The sequence below is a fragment of the Podarcis melisellensis genome (assembly GCF_964234715.1).
Source record: "Podarcis melisellensis genome assembly, chromosome: 1".
In the NCBI taxonomy this organism is placed as follows: domain Eukaryota; kingdom Metazoa; phylum Chordata; class Lepidosauria; order Squamata; family Lacertidae; genus Podarcis; species Podarcis melisellensis.
In genome coordinates this window covers 70,206,330-70,225,569 of record NC_138528.1, presented here as the reverse complement: position 1 = coordinate 70,225,569, position 19,240 = coordinate 70,206,330, and the positions used below count along the sequence as shown (strand labels likewise).

The 19,240-nt window shown below is 39.8% G+C and overlaps 1 protein-coding gene and 1 long non-coding RNA gene across 15 annotated transcripts in view; one reads left to right on the top strand and one right to left on the bottom strand.

The window, feature by feature from the left end:
* LOC309378177 overlaps window positions 1-19,240 on the bottom strand; it is a 116,166-nt gene that overhangs the window by 44,865 nt on the left and 52,061 nt on the right. The gene's annotated exons all lie outside the window — the stretch shown is intronic.
* The window catches only part of SOX6 (SRY-box transcription factor 6), a 451,295-nt gene that overhangs the window by 420,223 nt on the left and 11,832 nt on the right, over window positions 1-19,240 (top strand). For 12 of the 13 annotated variants that reach the window (XM_081925936.1, XM_081925935.1, XM_081925934.1 and 9 more), the window contains 2 exons: window positions 14,227-14,460; window positions 17,926-18,142. In XM_081925936.1, coding sequence (XP_081782062.1) covers window positions 14,227-14,460; window positions 17,926-18,142 — 451 coding nt within the window. The remainder of the gene's footprint in view (window positions 1-14,226; window positions 14,461-17,925; window positions 18,143-19,240) is intronic. The other variant, XM_081925928.1, reaches the window with a different exon arrangement.

Sequence of the window (19,240 nt, the reverse complement as noted above, 5' to 3'; positions counted from 1 at the left end):
TTTCCTGTAGATGTGAGTAAATTTATGATATTCAAAAAAAGGAAAGGAAAGATACTACCCCCACTCAGTTATAAGAAAAAGCTCTCTAACATCTGCATGTTTACATATTTAGTAATATATTTCCTATTGCAGAAATACATGAAAGCCAAAATCGCTTAAAGTAATTTTGAGGCTCATCAGTATTGGTAGAAGGTCTAGTTTTAAAAATGTGTTGGCATTGATTTGAGCTGAGCACTGTCAAGTTCATTTTGCTATTTTTAGAAGGACAGCCATAATTTACTTTCAGGGTAAAACTAGTACCTGTTAGTTTCTTCTTCAGTTTGCATCCAAAACTTATCTTTTTATGTTTTCTTTTCATGAAAAGTAGGCCATGGAGGAAGCAACAGTTGGCATATTTTGAAGGATATGCAGGGCTGGCCCATCCATGAGGCGACATAGGGCACATGCACCACAGCCGCTACCTCCACACTCAGCTTCCTCCTATGCCCCCTACGCATGCCTGCCTCCGTCACCTCCAAGTGCACTGGCTAAGGAGGTGGCTGAGCATGGAGGAGACAGCCATGGCAGTGCAAGTGCAGAGGAGGCAGCAGCAGCAAACAACCATTAGAAAGAAAGGCCATTGTGAAGCTGAATATATATATATATATATATAGAGAGAGAGAGAGAGAGAGAGAGAGAGAGAGAGAGAGAGAGAGAGAGAGAGGGGGAGGGAGGGAGGGAGGGAGGGAGGGAGGGAGGGAGGGAGGGAGGGAGAGATGGAGAATAATAAGCACAACTTGGCCACTTGTTAAACATTTTAAGGTAAAAATTCATATTCTTGAAACTGTGGAAAAAGATCAAGTACAGTGTATGACCTGAGGAGGCCTGAGGTTTCCTTCTGAAGTGCTAAAAGTTTTCAACCTATGGAAGGTGACCAGGATCATGTGTGGTGGCTCCTTTCTTCATTGCCTGGGAAGTTCTGAAGAGGTTCCTAAGTTAAAAGCCTCCCTGCAACCAAGACACCTTTCTTATCAGAATTCCTGACTGTGTGGAGACTTCTTAGCATGCTGAATGAAATGTACTCAGGAACTTCAAAACCTCCCACTCAATGAAAAAATGTTTGTGGGTGGAGCAGGCACAGCCTGCACACAGGGATGTTGGGGGGTTGTGCACAGCCTCACATCCCCTGTTAATGTTCACATTCCCTGTTCAGGCATAACACCTAACATCAAGGTGGGGGAAATTAATTGTTCTTGAGCGTTCTTTTCTCCCCCTCCCAATGATATCAGAACAGATGGTGCCGTTCTTTTTAAGGTTTAGAAGGTCTAAAAACTAAGATTATCTCCTACCAAAGAAATGACTTTTAAATTCACATCTATATTGTCAGGTAGACTTGTAAAAATGCTGTGGGCTTGTAGCTTTTCTGGACTACTTGCAAGGCTATGCTTTTGAGTCATAGCTACCACCTGCTGACTCCCCATCACTTCAGGGTGACTCCCTTGGGGCTTTCAGAAGCACTTGACAGGAAAAAGTCGCATGCATTATAACAAGCGTCAAACTTTTCAAAAGGGGAACAGATAAGCCTCTTTTCAGATGGTAACTGTATATGCCCAGATGCCCACAATGCTTATCACTGGCTCCTAATAAGTTAGACATAAATAAGGAAAGAGGAAGTTACTAGCTCTTCTTGTTCAGCTTCCATGTAACAGTTGAACTGGCTCTCAGAACAAGGAGTGCCACATAACTCAAGTGGTAGCAAAATTCCACTTGCAAAAACAATTCCCCTTGAAAGACAAAGAAAAAAGGTCAGTTTTTTACCTGTCAGGGGAAGGAGAGAAATAAAAAGAGTGAAACAGACACTGTGTCCTGTGCAAGCCGATCAATCATGGCAGCCTGCCAACAGAATCCAAAACTGTGAGGTAACTTGTTTAACACCCTACTACGCTGAGGTGTAAACAGCGGGAAGTACATGCATGACAAAGCATCGTCTGCTTTTGTGACAGTTTTTCATAAAATGCAGGGAGGGAAATGACTCCTGTAGCCAGTATCTGTCGCATATAAATATTTGGGAGAGTTGCTATGACAGTTGAGAGTGGAAAGGGGGTATACCACGAAACAGAAAAAGCCAACTGAAGACAAGGAAATGTTTCCAGAAGGAATGCTGAAATACCAGGCCCTGTCTGCTTTGTTCTCCATGCACTCTTTACCTGTCTTTTGATAACTGAACAGCTAAACATTTGTTAAAGAAGAAACCACATTTTAAAGTATTTAGGCCTCACATATGTAAACAACTCAAAACTGCTTCTTCCTACTTAACACCACACTTAAAATATGCTACACTTTGGAAAGCATAGCAGTTGCATTCCTTTCACCAGTCAGGATACTGACTTTGGTATTCAAAAACACATGCCACCATGTGATGAAATTCCCATTTTCAGATATAATCTTAAAGGAGTACAGTGCAGGATAAGCAGAACTTTTCAGTATCAGGTATTTGCAGATAATAACACCATAGAGGCCCTCTGTTATAGCATACTTAGTATTATGATTTATCCAGCCCTGAGGCTGCAGTCTGCAGCCAGCTCTATAGAAAGTACTTTTCCACAGGCTATGCAACACTATATTTCAATGTATTGGCAAGAATATATACATTTGCCAGTATCACTGGCATCAATAAATATTCACAGTGCAACTAATCACTTCATACATGAGCATGTGTGTGCTTTTCCCAACATGGGAATTATTTTCATATGGGCAAAATTTAACACAGAATGTCAGTGTACCCATAAAAGGCAGCTTGGCATACATGCACAGGATCTCCCTGTGATTAGAAATCCTGTATAATCAGAGTTTCCAATGATAGGTTGGGGTGGGGGAAAAGATAGGATCTTACAGGAAACATGGAAATTTCTTTAACACACATTTTAGTATGTTATTTTCCCTAATGCATGCATATTTATGCACACTTTACCCTAGTATATGCATTTTTGTATATGTTACTTGGCTGGAGAACGGCTTTGCAGGTTTTTTACAGGTGACATCAACTTGCACATGGAAATCTTTACATATTGTATTTGCAAACAGAAGACAATGTGAGAAATGTTATTACATTTGGGGTAGTCACCATGAGAATGAGGCCTTTGGGTTGTATCCAGTGCTACACAAGTGGAATTCTGATCACACAATGGAACTTTACTTTCTTCCTCCTACCCCTTGCCCACTCCAAAAATAAATCTGTGCTGTTGCGTCCACAAATTCTCTTAAAATCTGAAGCAGATTTTAAGAATGTGTGGAAAGTTCTGTTGCTCAAATGGAAGTCTATTTTATTAGCAGAGGAGCAGATTTCGATACACTCCATGGTATTTGCAAGGTACATCAAATTTGCCCCTGAAAAAAAAAGTGAGGAGTGCAGCTCAAAATATTTCAGAGTAATTTATGATAATGTAGGCATGTAAAAGCACCCCACTGCCTATACTTGCAACAAACCTTGCCTTATTTACAACAATGTTTTATACCATTGTTTTGAATGACGGTTACTTTTTACTATTAATTTAATTCAAACAAATCTACACTTAATAATGACAAATGGGTACTGATAGCCCATTCAAGATTCCTTGGGGTTTTATGAAATTTAACATGTCTAGCTGGCTTTGGGGAACTAAAAATAGCCCATTCAAAATAGTTTCAGATATATATATGTCATCATCCGTCACTAATAAAAGCTGGAGGATGTGACAGATGTTTAACATGCTTTAATTTTTCTTTGTTACAGAGGAAAGTCAATTGCTTTTGACTTCTGCTTTCCAAATGGTCAAGAGCAAGATAATTCTGTAGGTGTAATGTTTCTCATTGTGAAAGAACCTATTCTCAAGATTGAGGGGGGGGGGGGAATGGGCAACCATATTTGCTAGGGTAAAACAAATGTAATTTTGTGACAACAATAAACACTTCGCCATCAAAACTGAGCTCAAAGAACAGTGGAAAATATATGCTGAAATCTAAGTGGCTGGAATTTCCTTCATTTTGCAAAGCCACGAGCCACATGCATCAGCTCACCGCAAAGTCATTAGGTCTTTTTAAGCTCAGATGAAAAACATTAACAAATACCACAAAAGGCTTTAGTATGGCCCCTTTGTTCATTCACATATGGCAGTTTATAACTCCTGCACCACTTGGGCCGTGTGTTTGTTTAAGCTGCCTTCATCAGAGCAGCTTTGGAAGAACAAAAGCCATTTTGAGCGATCCTAAGCAGGAAATGGTCTAATCTAAACATGGTTTGTGACACTATAAGTAGAATAGAAAGGGGAGGGATTGATTAGTCATTAATGTCCAATTGACTCCATATGGATGTTGCAATAATAAGGCCTTTTTCAGTGCAGTAGCAGAGTTTATTGAATTAGAGGTTTATGTTTCCTCGGAGTTGACCTTAGGGAATTCCCTTCAGTTCTTCTTGTTGATATTACGAAAGAATGGAGTCTGGAATAGGAAAAATAGATGACTTCTCTGCAATAATGCTGCTTTACAGTATTGCAACCAAGTGCTGATTTTTTGAAAAAAATACACAGTTTCACCTCTGCTATATTATATATTCCAGTGTTTGGATTTAGTTTGCATATTTTAGCATCTAAGGAAGTGCAATGTTTTACAGTTTGCTTAAATATTAAAATGGATTCTGGATCTCAGTCATAGTTTTTCCCCAGTTTAAACTAAGGTGCTCTTCACACAGATTTTAGTTTGTTTCCCACCTTAATAATACCTTGTTTAAAAGGCTAGGGTGAAGGCTATCCTGTTACCAAATATGGTATAGTATCTGGCAGTAGGGCTGCATGTAGCTTACTCTTGTGCAGCCAGAAGCCCACTCTCTGAGCTGATTTTTCATTCCTTTTATTAATACTTGGAGCACGAACATATTTATTATATGTAAATATAATATATGATAAATACACACTGTCTTAGCTGTGACTTCTGGAAGACCTGCTCCCTGCCTTGAAGGCTTTTCTCAACCAGCCTGGGAGGGTGAGGCCTTCAATGACTCCACCTACAAAACCTGAGACAGCAGGACTGACAATTGGGTTGGGGTATTTAGGGATTTTGGTTTTGGTGTGGAGGGGGCTAATGTTGCTGTTATTGTTGCCCTAATTGTTTGAAATGTTTTAATTGTTTTTAACTGCTTTTTAACTTCTGCATTTAAAACTTTGGCTTTTTTTAAAGGGCTGTAAGATGAGCATGGGGAGAGCAGGGACAACCCCAATCACAGTGGTTCTGGGCAAGGAGAAGTATGGAGTGGGGGGGGGGGCGCAGACTGGGAAAGGGGCACATGACAGAAGCAGTTAGTGACTGTACCATGTGCCAGCCCCTCCTTCAACCTTGGGAATTGCAGTTCTCCTATCAGCAAGCCATTGGGGCTATGGCTGCTGCTGCTGAATGCCAGATAGGTTCTGAGTAAGACCTCCCTCATCCATGATCTGATTATGGATGGGGGGGCTGATTTGGTCAGTACCACTGAGACCTGGGTGGGTGAGCAGGGTGGAGTTGGTCTCACCCAGCTGGGCCAATCTGGGTACCCGGTGCAGCATCAGGGCATACTTGAGGGTTGATAACAGGGAGTGGTTGTAGTCTATGGGAATTCTCTCTCTCTCTCCAGGCTCTGTCCAGTAAAGCGAGATGAGCGCCGCAACCCCAGAGTCGTCCATGACTGGACCTAACGGTCAGGGGTCCCTTTACCTTTTTACCAGGCACTAAGAGGAGATTTACCTGCAAGGAGATTTCAAGCCCTCCTCTTGAGCCTCTTGGTTTCTGTTCTTTGTTTTAACAATTCAATTGAAACAAGCTTTCATTAGCCACACACAGACATATATGTCAATTGGCTATTTTAACCTAGGGAGGATGATTCCCCACCCCAGAAATTGGGTATTCAGCAAGTAATTTCCTCACTTTCCACTAATAGAGGCTGTTTGAGAAATCTCTTTTTGAAGTCAGTTTACTTTTAGGTTTTCTCCTTCCCACACTGAATATTTCCACTCTTTTGGGTAAAGGGAATTTTGATAAGGTCTACTTGTTCCTTTGCTTTTGATGGAAGATTGTTTAACCCATCCCCTCCCTGAAACACACTTTATTTTGACAGAAGATGCTTGGGGTCCTCTCCTTCTTTGTTTTGGATTAAAGTTGCAAGTTTGCTTGTGAGCAGTTCTCAGGGTGGGGATCAATCTCAGGTTTTCCTCAGCATGGGATTGTAAGGGAGGGGCTTTGGTAATGGGAAAGTGAGGCAAATGAATAGAGGGCAGCTGTTTGAAATTCTTAGAGCATAAGGAATACTGTCAGATCAAGTGGAGCCAACTTGGTTTGTGAAACTGGATTGAGCAGTTGATTAAACTTGGGGTCGGATGCCATGACATTGTGTGGACCTGCCCTGTGTCTCAAATACGAGGTAAATAGTTTGAAGCCTTAGGTCTGATCCTTGGTACATTGTGACACAGTTGTAAGTTCTGGTGAAGCCACTGAATTTTGGGGATGTGTTTCAGACCAAGGTGTCAGGAACTTATCCCAAGTACTCTTACTTGGAAGTAAGTTTCACTTAAAATAATGGGAGTTTGAAGTGGAGGTCTTAGGAGTGAGTTATTAGTATCTACCTAAATTGTAATACGTTTGTGCCAAAGCACTGTGACCTCAGTGCAACCAGAATAAAAAGATAACCTAGTTCTTAGTTTTATTGAGCTGTGAAGCAGAGTTCCAAGTCATTTGCATAGGCAAATCTTACTCCTTCTGCAGTGATTTCAAATCCTTCCTAACCAGATTCTGAATTACGGAAGTCAAAGTCCGCTTCGGTGACCACATTATAAACAGTACACTTGCAAATGGCCTGTTAGTCATTAAACACAAACAAGTGTTTTTATTTTGTCTCCAGTGAGTGCATTTTCTGCATACTGTTTGAATTTTTTCTTTCTTTTTAACACAGCAGCTGTGGTCCTCTAAGCATCATTGGGAGGCCCATAAAAATCTGTTGGGTTCGTACTGGAATGCCTCCTGTTTCTTCAGCCAATACTAAATGTTTGCCTCCTTATATACAACATTCCATTGTTGTTTTTCCGCCTGTAGCTAGTTCGCATTTGCCTCCTAATCGTTTTGTTTTGTTTTCTAGCTAGTCTGTTGTAACTGGCAGATCAAAATAAGATAATAAGATTGCAAAACCTAATGAAATTCCATAAGCAGATAAAGATACATGTTTTTTACTATTTGACTTGTGTTAAAGTGGCTTAGCAATGATTTGTAGTCCAAAGCCACTCTTATTGTATGGGTTTCAGCTTGAAAGAAGCACATGTTTTGTGTGTGTGTCTGTGTGTGTGTGTGTGTGTCTCCACACTTACCCTGGTCACTAGGCTGAGCGCAAACTGCTTAAGTTTTCATCTCAAGCATAGTAAAGGTTATAAACAGAAGCAATTTTTGAAAATCACAATACTGTATGTTGAACAGCTTCCTAAACTACTAAGATGCTTAGCACAGGTACATTACGTGACTGTTACTTATTTACAGAAGTTCATTTAATACAAATTCTTTTGTGGCAGCCTTTGGGTCGAGGCAAAAATATTCACTCAGAGATCAAGTAGAGAAGTTCAAGGTTTTACTGGCTTCATTTTTAAATCCTTCAAGTGTAGGCTTGTTTAAGGCAGATGGAGATAGAAGTTTCATGAGTTTTTTGGTCTGTTTATAATTTATGACTCTAATTAAGAATGGCTTTTTAACAAAAGAGCACTGATTTAATTTTTTTATGCTTTTTGGGAGGAAGGGGGGTCATCTCTTTTTGCTTTAACAAATGTGCCTCAGGGTTTGGTCCCTCCAAAATAATTTCAGGTTTTTATTACAACACTGAAAGAGAGAGAAACCTCATTCACTTGCATTTAACAAGATTAGGCCAATATTATTTTAAAGACCTGATAAGAAACTCTCTCTTTTTTTAAGTTTCTTTCCACCCAATCAGATGATCTGGGTGTGCCTGATAAATTGATTAAGTCTTCCTCACAAGGGAATGTACCACTTCCCACATTGATCTCTTTAATCCAAACTAGACAGTAGTAGTCACCAAAAGATTGACTGCCAAACAACCCCCCTTAGCTTCTGTGACACCTGTTTTTGGTTGTCCTTTCTCACCCATGCCCAGTAGAGAATTACAGCACAGAACAAGTCGTGACAGATGCTGGCTAGATAAACAATTGAGGGACCCAAGATAACATTTTTAAACAATTTTAATACTAGCAGCACTTTATTTTGCATTAAAATCATTATTGAGTAAATTCTTTTGATTGGAGCCACAAATAGAGTTCAACAGGGCTTCCTCCTCCCTCTGCAGCCCCATGTGTTGCCTCTTCATAGGGTCATAGGATTGTAGAGTTGGAAGGTACTCTGAGGGTCCTATAGTCCAACCCTGTGCAATGCAGGAATCTCAACTAAAGCATCCATGACAGATGACCAGCCAACGTCTGCTTTAAACCCTCCAAAGAAGGAAAGTCCACCAGCTTCCTAGGGAGTCCATTCCACTGTTGAACAGCTCTTACTGTCAGGTGAGGGGGCACTCTTGAACAGTGTGGGCTTTGTTGCCCTGGGAAGAGAGGATGACCCAAAGCTGGATTGAGGGAACTTTGCCCAATTAACATTTCTGGCCATTAAACAGAAGTGAATTTGGGCAGAGTGGGGTGGGGTGGGGAGATGTGAAATTTGGTCAACTTTTAAGGGCTGTTCTCCATATCCCTTTAGGTCCTGTTTTAAACCTTTAGTTGCTATGATTTATGTGGAATTTTTTCAGTTTGGTTGTGTACTTTTTGTGTGTTTTATTTATTGTTTACGACTAAGGCCAGTGGAAGTGATGGTATTCCAGCTGAACTATTTAAAATTTTAAAAGATGATGCTGTTAAGGTGCTGCACTCAATATGCCAGCAAATTTGGAAAACTCAACAGTGGCCAGAGGATTGGAGAAGATCAGTCTACATCCCAATCTCAAAGAAGGGACTCGAACTACCGCACAATTGCACTCATTTCACACGCTAGCAAGGTTATGCTTAAAATTCTACAAGGCAGGCTTAAGCAGTATGTGGACCAAGAACTCCCAGAAGCGCAATTTGGATTTCGAAGGGGCAGAGGAACCAGAGACCAGATTGCAAATATGCGCTGGATTATGGAGAAAGCTAGAGAGTCCCAGAAAGACATCTACTTCTACTTCATTGACTATGCAAAAGCCTTTGACTGTGTCTACCACAGCAAACTATGGCAAGTTTTTAAAGAAATGGGAGTGCCTGATCACCTCATCTGTCTCCTGAGAAATCTCTATGTGGGACAAGAAGCTACAGTTAGAACTAGATATGGAACAACTGATTGGTTCAAAATTGGGAAAGGAGTACGACAAGGCTGTCTCCCTGATTATTTAACTTATATGCAGAATTCATCATGCAAAAGGTTGCGCTGGATGAATCCCAAGCTGGAATTAAGATTGCCAGAAGAAATATCAACAACCTCAGATATGCAGAAGACACAACCTTGATGGCAGAAAGCGAGGAGGAATTAAAGAGCCTTTTAATGAGGGTGAAAGAGGAGAGCGCAAAATATGGTTTGAAGCTCAACATAAAAAAAAACTAAGATCATGGACACTGGTCCCATCACCCCCTGACAAATAGAAGGGGAAGAAATGGAGGCAGTGAGAGATTTTACTTTCTTGGGCTCCATGATTACTGCAGATGGTGACTGCAGTCATGAAATTAAGAGACGTCTGCTTCTTGGGAGAAAAGCAATGACAAACCTAGACAGCATCTTAAAAAGCAGAGACATCACCTTGACGGCAAAGGTCCATATAGTTAAAGCTATGGTTTTCCCAGTAGCGATGTATGGAAGTGAGAGCTGGACCATAAAGAAGGCTGATCGCCGATGAATTGATGCTTTTGAATTATGGTGCTGGAGGAGACTCTTGAGAGTCCCATGGACTGCAAGAAGATCAAACCTATCCATTCTTAAGGAAATCAGCCCTGATGTTGGGAAAGACTGAGGGCACAAGGAGAAGGGGACGACAGAGGATAAGATGGTGGGACAGTGTTCTTGAAGCTACGAATATGAGTTTGACCAAGCTGTGGGAGGCAGTGGAAGACAGGAGTACCTGGCATGCTCTGGTCCATGGGGTCACGAAGAGTCGGACATGACTAAATGACTAAACAAAAACAATTCTAGGCTGCATTAACAGAAGTATAGTGTCCAGATCAAGGGAACTAATAGTTCCACTTTATTCTGCCTTGGTCAAACCACACCTGGAATACCTTGTCCAATTTTGGGTGCCACAATTTAAGAAGGATGTTGACAAACTGGAACATGTGCAGAGGAGGGCAACCAAGATTATCTCAAATCCATGCCTTACGAGGAGCACTTGAAGGAGCTAGGTATGTTTAGCCTGGAAAAGAGAAGACTGAGAGGGAGATATATTAGCCATCTTCAAATTTCTTAAAGGCTCTCACATGGAAGAGGCAACAAGCTTGTTGTCTCCTGCTCTGGAGGGTAGGACTTGAAGCAATGGCTTCAAGTTACAAGAAAAGAGATTCCGACTAAACATACAGAAAAAACTTTCTGACAGTAAGAGCTGTTCTACAGTGGAATGATCTCCCTGGGGAGGTTGTGGACTCTCCTTCCTTGGGGGTTTTTAAGCAGAGGCTGGATGGCCATCTGTCATGGATGCCTTAGCTGAGATTTTTGCATTGCATGGGGTTGGACAAGATGGCCTTCAGGGTCCCTTTCAACTCTACAATTCTATGATGAATCTTTCCCCACCCATCTTTTTCTGTGTTATAAAGATAATACAATTCTTGTTATTAATACATTTGTGCTGCTTGTTCTTAAAAACCACCAAGCTGGTCTACACTAAAATAATAACAATGAATATATGAAATCTTCACAAAAATAGTAGAAACAGCAATTAAAATAAACCATAACTTTCAGCAGACAGGAAAAAAAAACCAATCAAATGCTGGGATGCCTGAACATGTAAAAGGTTCTTTGCCTGGCACGGAAACAACTTAAAAGTCTGTGCCAGGTGAGCTTCCTTGCGATGGGCATTCCAGATGAGGCACAATTTAAAAAGCCCTCTTCTCAGTCACCACCAGCCTAACTTCAGGTGGAGAGAAAGAGAAAGAGAAAGAGAAAGAGAAAGAGAGAGAGCGCATGCAAAGCATCAGGGGATGACTGGTAAGTTTGGATAGGCTTCTATAGTAAATGGCGTTTCTTCAAGTACATGGGTTCCAAGCCTGTTAGAGTTTTGTAGGTAATCCACAGCACTTAGACTTGAGCCCAGAAAGAGACCAGTGGCCAACAGGCAGCCAGCAAAGCTCTCTAAGTTACAGCACTGGTACCTTGCCCCCCTTTCATAGGCCCATTTGCAGACTGAAAAATTGTGGAGAGGTGGCATTTTTATTATTCATTTTGGATAGGCAAGGAAATAGGTTTTTAAAAGTAATTTTCAGGATCTTGGATTTACTGGGGAAAACTTCTTTCTTTCACAATGCAGATTTGCTTCTACAATTGAAAATTTGCTAGATTTCTTCCTTGCCCTTAAAGTCTTGCAAAGGAAGATCATGTGCTCCAAGCACGTGCCTCTCATAGCAACTCACAATATTAGTGACCTGCCAAATGCATTTTGTACTAATTGAACTTTCCAATAATTCAAAGGCCCTTGTGCTTGGTAGTTAAGGACCCACTTAAATCCTTACATGTGCGCGCACACACACTCACATCCATTACAAGGAAACCCAGCTACAGGTGTAGAAGGTCACAGGTATATCAGCTGTACATACTTTAATTATTCAGCCATTCTTATTGCAGAATTAAGAATGTAAAAGTGCACCAGCATTTCTGTGGCTTCACAACCATAAAGTAACAAAAAACATAGTAAGAAGACAATCCCCATTAGAACTGCGATATTTTGAAATAAACTATGCTAAGCTCAGTCTAAAACCTACTGAACCTTGTAGCAAGACTCCAGTTTGACCCTATTGATTTTGGATTAGGTGCCAAGTACACTTCAATCTACTTGGTTTTATGATGGAGATGCTGCAGTAATAGTTACAGCTAGTAAATGCTGAACAGCCATGGCAGAGTAGTTAAACTTAGACCACTATTAAAGTACTTTTACATGTGACATTCACAGCAGACCTGTCATCTTTTATCTGCGTGCAATTGCAGAACTGGTGTCAGTTCTAAAGTAATGATATTGAGGGCTTCATAAATTACCCTGGTGATGCTCAGGAGAAGACAGTGTCACATCTAAATAAGTGTTTTGCTTCCAGGGTAATGTATGTCTTCATCTGGCCCAGCAGTCAGCATATTGCCCTATGTTGATGGATATTGTCAGCTTGAAGCTCTACTACATTTCACTGCACAATAAACATGGCTGTCAACACCCTATAAAGTGAAATCAATTTATCTTGTATGGTCAGTGCATTTTAAATGAAATTAATGTACTGTGGGCATAGTGGCAAAAAGGTAGCGTATTAGTTATGCACCCTCTGTCTTAAGAATTTATCCATAAAAATGAATTGCCTACACAAAACAACAAAAATAATTATTGTGCACCTTAACGGACAGGGGCTTTTTTTTACACCAATTTAGGAGAGTTAGAATTCTACATAATTTAAAATATAGATTCAGACCTTGAGCTGATGTAAATCATCTATCCACTGTGAAGTAAACAGAGCTTTACTGATTTATAGCAGTTTAGATTTCATCAAGCTTTGTCATTTCATAGGCATTGAGGATTTGTCATATATGTATTTGAATTGGAGGGGAGAGATCTGAAAGACCGTTGTATGTGAGGGATATGCTTTGTTGTTTTGACACACATCAAATTTAAAAATTATTCATGCCATTTTTTTATTGTGCAAATGTAGCCATCTTTCAAAAGCATATCAAGAATGATTCCAAATATTTCAATTGAGGATCACCAGCCTCAGAGCTTGGATGCATGCCATAGCTCCAGTTATTACATGTATCTATCATGTAAACCTGCATGAATTCTTTGGCTACATGTGATAGGTACTTGATGAAAAGCATACGACCTTGATGTCCACCATAGTGGAAAACAATTGAGTTCATGCTGTATCATAAACTTGATCAGACAGCTTGAAGCACAAGTACTGGTGTTAATTCTTTGAACTTGGAATACCTCAAAGACATTTATTCAATGAAGGATACCTGAATTAAGAATTGTGTCCGCCTTGAGGAAATAGGCTTCTGTGCACTATAGTTTTAGTTATTCAAATATCCTGGGTGACTTTAACACCATTTGGGCAAAGATTAATTTAGATGAACTACACATGGAAAAATAAGATAGGAAAGTTTTGGTCAGCTGGTCATTTTTATTATGGGCATATTAAAACATAGCTTTGCCCTACTTCCCATACATTTAACAGTTTGTTATTTTCTTTCCTGTTAAGAGGTATATCTGAGGCAGGAGTGAGGCATCTTTTTCAGATCAAGAATCAGTGCTTTTATTTCCTAGAAGAAAAGCACTGCCAAGAGCCACATTCTCTTCTGGGCAACTTTTCCAGGGCGACATACCACTAGTGGGCAGGACCAGTGCTTTTTATCTAAAAAAAATGTTTAGGGGTACTCTCATTTTCCTACTCGCATTGAAATACTGCCCCTCAATGAGGCCAAACCTAGATTCATAAAATGTTTAGGGGTATACATACCCCCAGAAGAAATGCACTGGGCAGGGCAAGAGGTAAAAGTGGATAGAACACCGAAGGCAAATTTATTATAGACCAGTTCTTAACACATTCACATGCTTCATTTTATTGTCCATCTAGATGAGCAAGAGGCATTATCAAAATCCAATTACACATTCCATCTGGGCAAAACACTGGAGTACAAAGTATGGCCAGTGATGGGGTGATCTGGGGAAAGTTCTAAGAACTAGGCAGAGAGGCCTGGCAGGCCACATTTGGTCCAAGGACCTCAGGGTTCCCCACACTTGATCTAGGGCATAGAAATTAAAGGCTCAAAATTTAATATGTCTTTGAAGTTTCTCATTGGCTCCTACAAGAATGAATAATGAATAGCATGAATGAACTCAAATAAATGAATTCGTAAGTGCTTTGTGTCATAGATCTGAAAGCAGAAAATGAGAACTTGAAATGGACAGGGCATCATAGGTGGCAGCCCCACCATCCAGACAATGTAATAATATTTGCATCCATCTTGTTTCTTCCTGCTCTGATATTACAGGAAGTAAAGCAATGAATGGCTCTGCAGCTAAACTACAGCAGTATTATTGTTGGCCAACAGGAGGTGCCACTGTGGCTGAAGCTCGAGTCTACAGGGACGCCCGGGGCCGAAGTAGCAGTGAGCCACATATCAAACGACCAATGAACGCTTTCATGGTTTGGGCAAAGGATGAACGCAGAAAAATCCTTCAGGCTTTTCCTGACATGCACAACTCCAATATTAGCAAAATCCTTGGTAAGTACAAAACCATTAATAATAGCACAATCAAAACTGGTAATTGCTTTGCAATTTTATATGCAGATTATGAATGGTGAGAGGGAATAATTTCTTAGATTTGTTGATTGAATCAAGTTACTGAACTCCAGAACACTGCAAATATGGGAGGGAACACTAGTAGTTAGATATGGAACAGCAAATAACTCCTATATGCCATTTGCTATTAGAATGTTTTGCCTTTCCGTAGATTTGCTATGTTCATTGTCCTGATTAATTAAAAACTACACTGATTAATTTAAAACTAAGGCTGCAAGTCTATGCATGCTTACAGGAAATAAGCGTGCATAGAACTCAATGGAGCTTAGTTCTGAGCAGATATATATATATAGGATTGCACAGAGAGGTACTCAAGCTTAAGACTACTACAGCAATTTATGAAGTTGAGATTTATTTAAATAAAAAACATTGGATTTCGATACGAGTTAAAGAACTCAGTTTATACATGGACTATGCCAGTATTATATTGCAAGCCTTTATTAGAATTCATGGTGTATTAGGAAATTCTGCAAGACAAAGTTGGTAACTTTGTTATGTAGGGAAAATCTCTAACCTCATGCAAATATAAGTCTTCGTGGCAGGGAGTAAAATGTTCAAACTGTGTAGTCAATACATTTAATAGAATTTAAATGTTCATTGGGTACTCATTGAACTAATTGTAAAAAAATAAATAAACAAAAGTGTATTGACAAAAAAAGGTTAACGTCAAGTTTATTTTAATTAATTCTCTAGAAAAGTAAAATTTAGCCAGTGCTCAGGCTTTGTCTCCCAATAATAAAACTGTTGGTTTTTCAAAGAATTGGAGGCCGCAAAAGAGGAATTAAAAACATACATGGGAATGAGGGAAAAAATTAAACTGATATTTGTCTATAAATGTAATTCAGAAAGAGAACAGTAACGATCAGGTCTCACCTGCAATACTTTGTGCATTATCTTGCAACATAACAAAGCTATTTCTCTTACTTGCTTTTTTTCCCCTTTCAGAGGTAAAAAAAAATCTAGAAATAAATATAACTCTGTTCTTAAACTTTCAGTGTTTTACATAGAAGCTCTCATATTTGTCTACTATTTTAGTAAGTTATATGAATAGCCTCTCAGTTTTGTATAAAACCTGCACTGTTCCAGTCTTGGCAACTCTATGGAATCTATATTATTTGTGTGTATTCTTTGACAACCCCCCCCCCATTACAAGTATAGTAACAGTATTCATTAAAATGTAAACATTCAGTATAAATATTTCAGAAGTGCCAGCAATCGAATGTTTTTTAAAGAGGGGTAAAACCTGCCAGGACTTCCCCTGCCACTACCACACACACACACACACACACACACACACACACACAGAGAGAGAGAGAGAGAGAGAGAGAGAGAGAGAGAGAGAGAGTCAATTTACATATAATATCTCCGCACATTTTCCAGGACAATGACAAAAAAGAAGCCTGAAATATTAGAACTGACAACAGAGTATTGCTGACTCTGGATAATATTTATACAACTTTTCCATTTGTTGATGTATAAAAGCTCGTGGTAAAAGAATAGCTTCCACCCACGTTTACCACAGCTGTAATCATTTTAACCATCTGAAAGCTCCTTTTTAATCCCCCCCAACACAAAACCACCCTTCTTTCTTCACTGTTTAGGTAGCTCTCTATAAACAATACAACAGACCTGAATACTTTTCTTCTTTCTATGTAAACTGTTATATATATTTTTGTCTTTTATTAGTGCAGTTTGTGCTGAATGTTTATATTAATTAAAGTAGTGAAGAGCATTGCGAATGTACTTTCCACTTTCTTTCAAATACAGCTCAGTGTATGTATTGCATCTGGCTGGATAATTATAATGTTTAATAGGATTTGCAAGGGTCAAGGAGCTGATAATAAACTAAAGTTATAGTAAAGGGCATCAAAATTAAGGACACTAAGATGGTTAGAGGGTCATTTCCAGTTTTGTGAATAAGCTAGTTTTGCTAAATTTCAGGTCATGGTTTCATTATAATGAATTTACAAGCTAAATTCTTGCTGGGGAAATTATGCATGAGCAAGTTAATTATTTATTTTTTTTAAGATCAGTATAAAGGTTATGACGAAACACGATTCTAGTAATATAACTGAGATTCAAGGATCCACTTTCAGGGTGCCCAAGAGCTTGAGTGTATCCAGTGGGATTTGTGCCAGTTTTTTTCTTTTTAAGCCACAGACTTATCATATCTCAAACTGCTGTTTAAAGTTCCATTTGTTTCAAAATCAGTTTGCCATATGGTGTTTGAGAAAGGCACAGAATCCATTGGGAGTATGCTAGTAATTCAGTTTTTTAAAAAATAAATAAATCAGGTAGTGTTTCTTAATGAAATAACTACCAATGTATACATGAATCAATGATTTTTGTTCAAATAATAGGTGAAGAACTCACTATAGTTTCAAATACAGAATCCTGGATTGATTGAAAAACAGTGAAACCTTAATGTGAATGGGGTCAGTTCTCCAACAGTACACTTACAAACGTTTGTCAAGCAAAATCTCTTTATAAAATATTAGGGAAATGTCTGAAGACTAAGAATACTGCAGAACTAAGCATACCACTCACTTTAAAAGTAGATTTCAAATTGTGAGTTGAGGACCCACCGCCCACTTAGAGATAAGTAAGACACAGGTTAATGGGCTAAAGAAGGCCACAACTTTATTGGTTACAGCATGTGAGTGGTATTGGCTAAAGCATTGGATCAAACAATCTATACATGACTCCACCCCGCACGGCAAGGAGTCATTCAAGAGTTAACAACCAGTAGGAGGAGCTTGTTGATGCAAATACAACTGAAAGCTTCCTCTGATGTCACTGGAGGTCGTGTCATGGCCCTATCCACCAGCAGGGCAGCTGACAGGATCCATGACCGCCGGATTCCTTTAACAGAATACCCAACAAGGGGAGGGGTACGTGATGGCCACAACCTGCCCTCCAACACACCACACTTATTCCAATGCCTAACAGCCAATACCTGAAAAGTTGTGATGATTTGCTACGAGGTAGGCGAAAAACCAAGAGGCTGGTGTCAATTTTCCAAATGGATAAAAATTCCTACCAGGCCCCCTGGGCAACCAACCAAAGTCCATAGCAAGGTCAAAAGCATAGATATGACCTAAAGGGAGGTGGGCGGGTGATCTGACGAATTCAGGAAGCGGCCGTTCAAATGTGACTAAACCCCGCCCCCAAGCCAGCCCAATTAACCTAATAACTGACACAGGGGGCCGAATACAGGAACTGGCTCCCACTCACAACTCCTCCCCTCTAGTAGGAGGAGAGGCTCTCTTAATGTCAACTGAGGTGGCTTGCTTGATGCACTGAAAGGTGAACTGTGGCAGAAATGAGCGTTAAGTGGAATTATCTGACAAATAAACTTAGAGCTCACTAATATCTTTTTCTGTGCAGGCTCCCGCTGGAAATCTATGTCAAACCAAGAGAAACAACCTTACTATGAAGAGCAAGCACGGCTAAGTAAAATCCACCTAGAGAAGTATCCTAATTACAAATATAAACCCAGACCAAAACGCACCTGCATTGTCGACGGCAAGAAACTGCGTATTGGAGAATATAAACAACTGATGAGATCTCGAAGGCAGGAGATGAGACAATTCTTTACTGTAGGGTAGGTGGAAGGTTTATGTGTCAAATCCAGCAGTTGCTATATATTTTTACTTCCTGTGAGATTGGGACTCTTGTTTAAGATTCACTTATTAATCATAACCCGTGACCCAAATATTTAAACTCTTTTTAGTCTATGGTGGTTCCCTGTCTTTGACAGCCATCTGGTAACCTACCCACAAGATTCCTACAAATCCATTAGCTGGGAACTATTGGCTTTTTCTTTGCTTTTAAACAGGTATCAACCCCACCCCCGACCTTCTCCCTAAAGCTGATAAAGCAAAATAGTGTGAAAATGTCCTTGGAAAAAGTGTAAAACAAACCCCTTCCCTTTAAATTTATTCCATTACCCACTTTTACAAGTAGTTTGCTGCTGCTGAAGCTGGGACTTACTGCAGCAAAGTTAAATCTTCTCCTTACAAAGAAGGAGGTCCATTATTAACATTTCCTGGAATCCAGACTCAGTACACGCACATCATTTTCTCTTTTGCCTGTGGAATGAGAGCAGAAGCAGTAGTGGCCATATGGGTTGTCAGTTACTGAACAGAAGCACCAACATGACACTGGAAATTCATTTAATAGTTGTACTACACCATTAAAATGAGTAAAGAATATACAATTATCCGCCACCCCAAGTTTTCCACATTGCAGCCTTTTCTCCCATAACCCCATGCAAATCTAGGATGCCCACTGTTTGCATATGGAGTGAAAAAGGGCTGCAATCTGCTTAAGCTTTGTGGGAGAGGGGGATGCACTTGATACAGAGTGTTGAGTCTCTGGGTATGCAGTTGGGGGCAAGTATGACGTACTCCTCATGTATTTTTTAGTTTGTAGCACCATGTTTTTGACTCTGCTGTATTCAGCACTGTCTTTGAATTTCTCGGGCTGCAGGGTGGGCAGATCTAACATCTGAGTCCCAGGAATGAAACCATATATATGCATTCAATATATGCATCAATGAATCTCTTATGTGCCATCTTGGACTTTTAAGCAGCATGCAGTGCTGTGATATATCTTCAGTCTCAGGCCAGACATTCACTAGAACAATTGTCACTCAATAGGTTTATCTCTGCCAGTGTCTTATAAACACACAAACAAAATT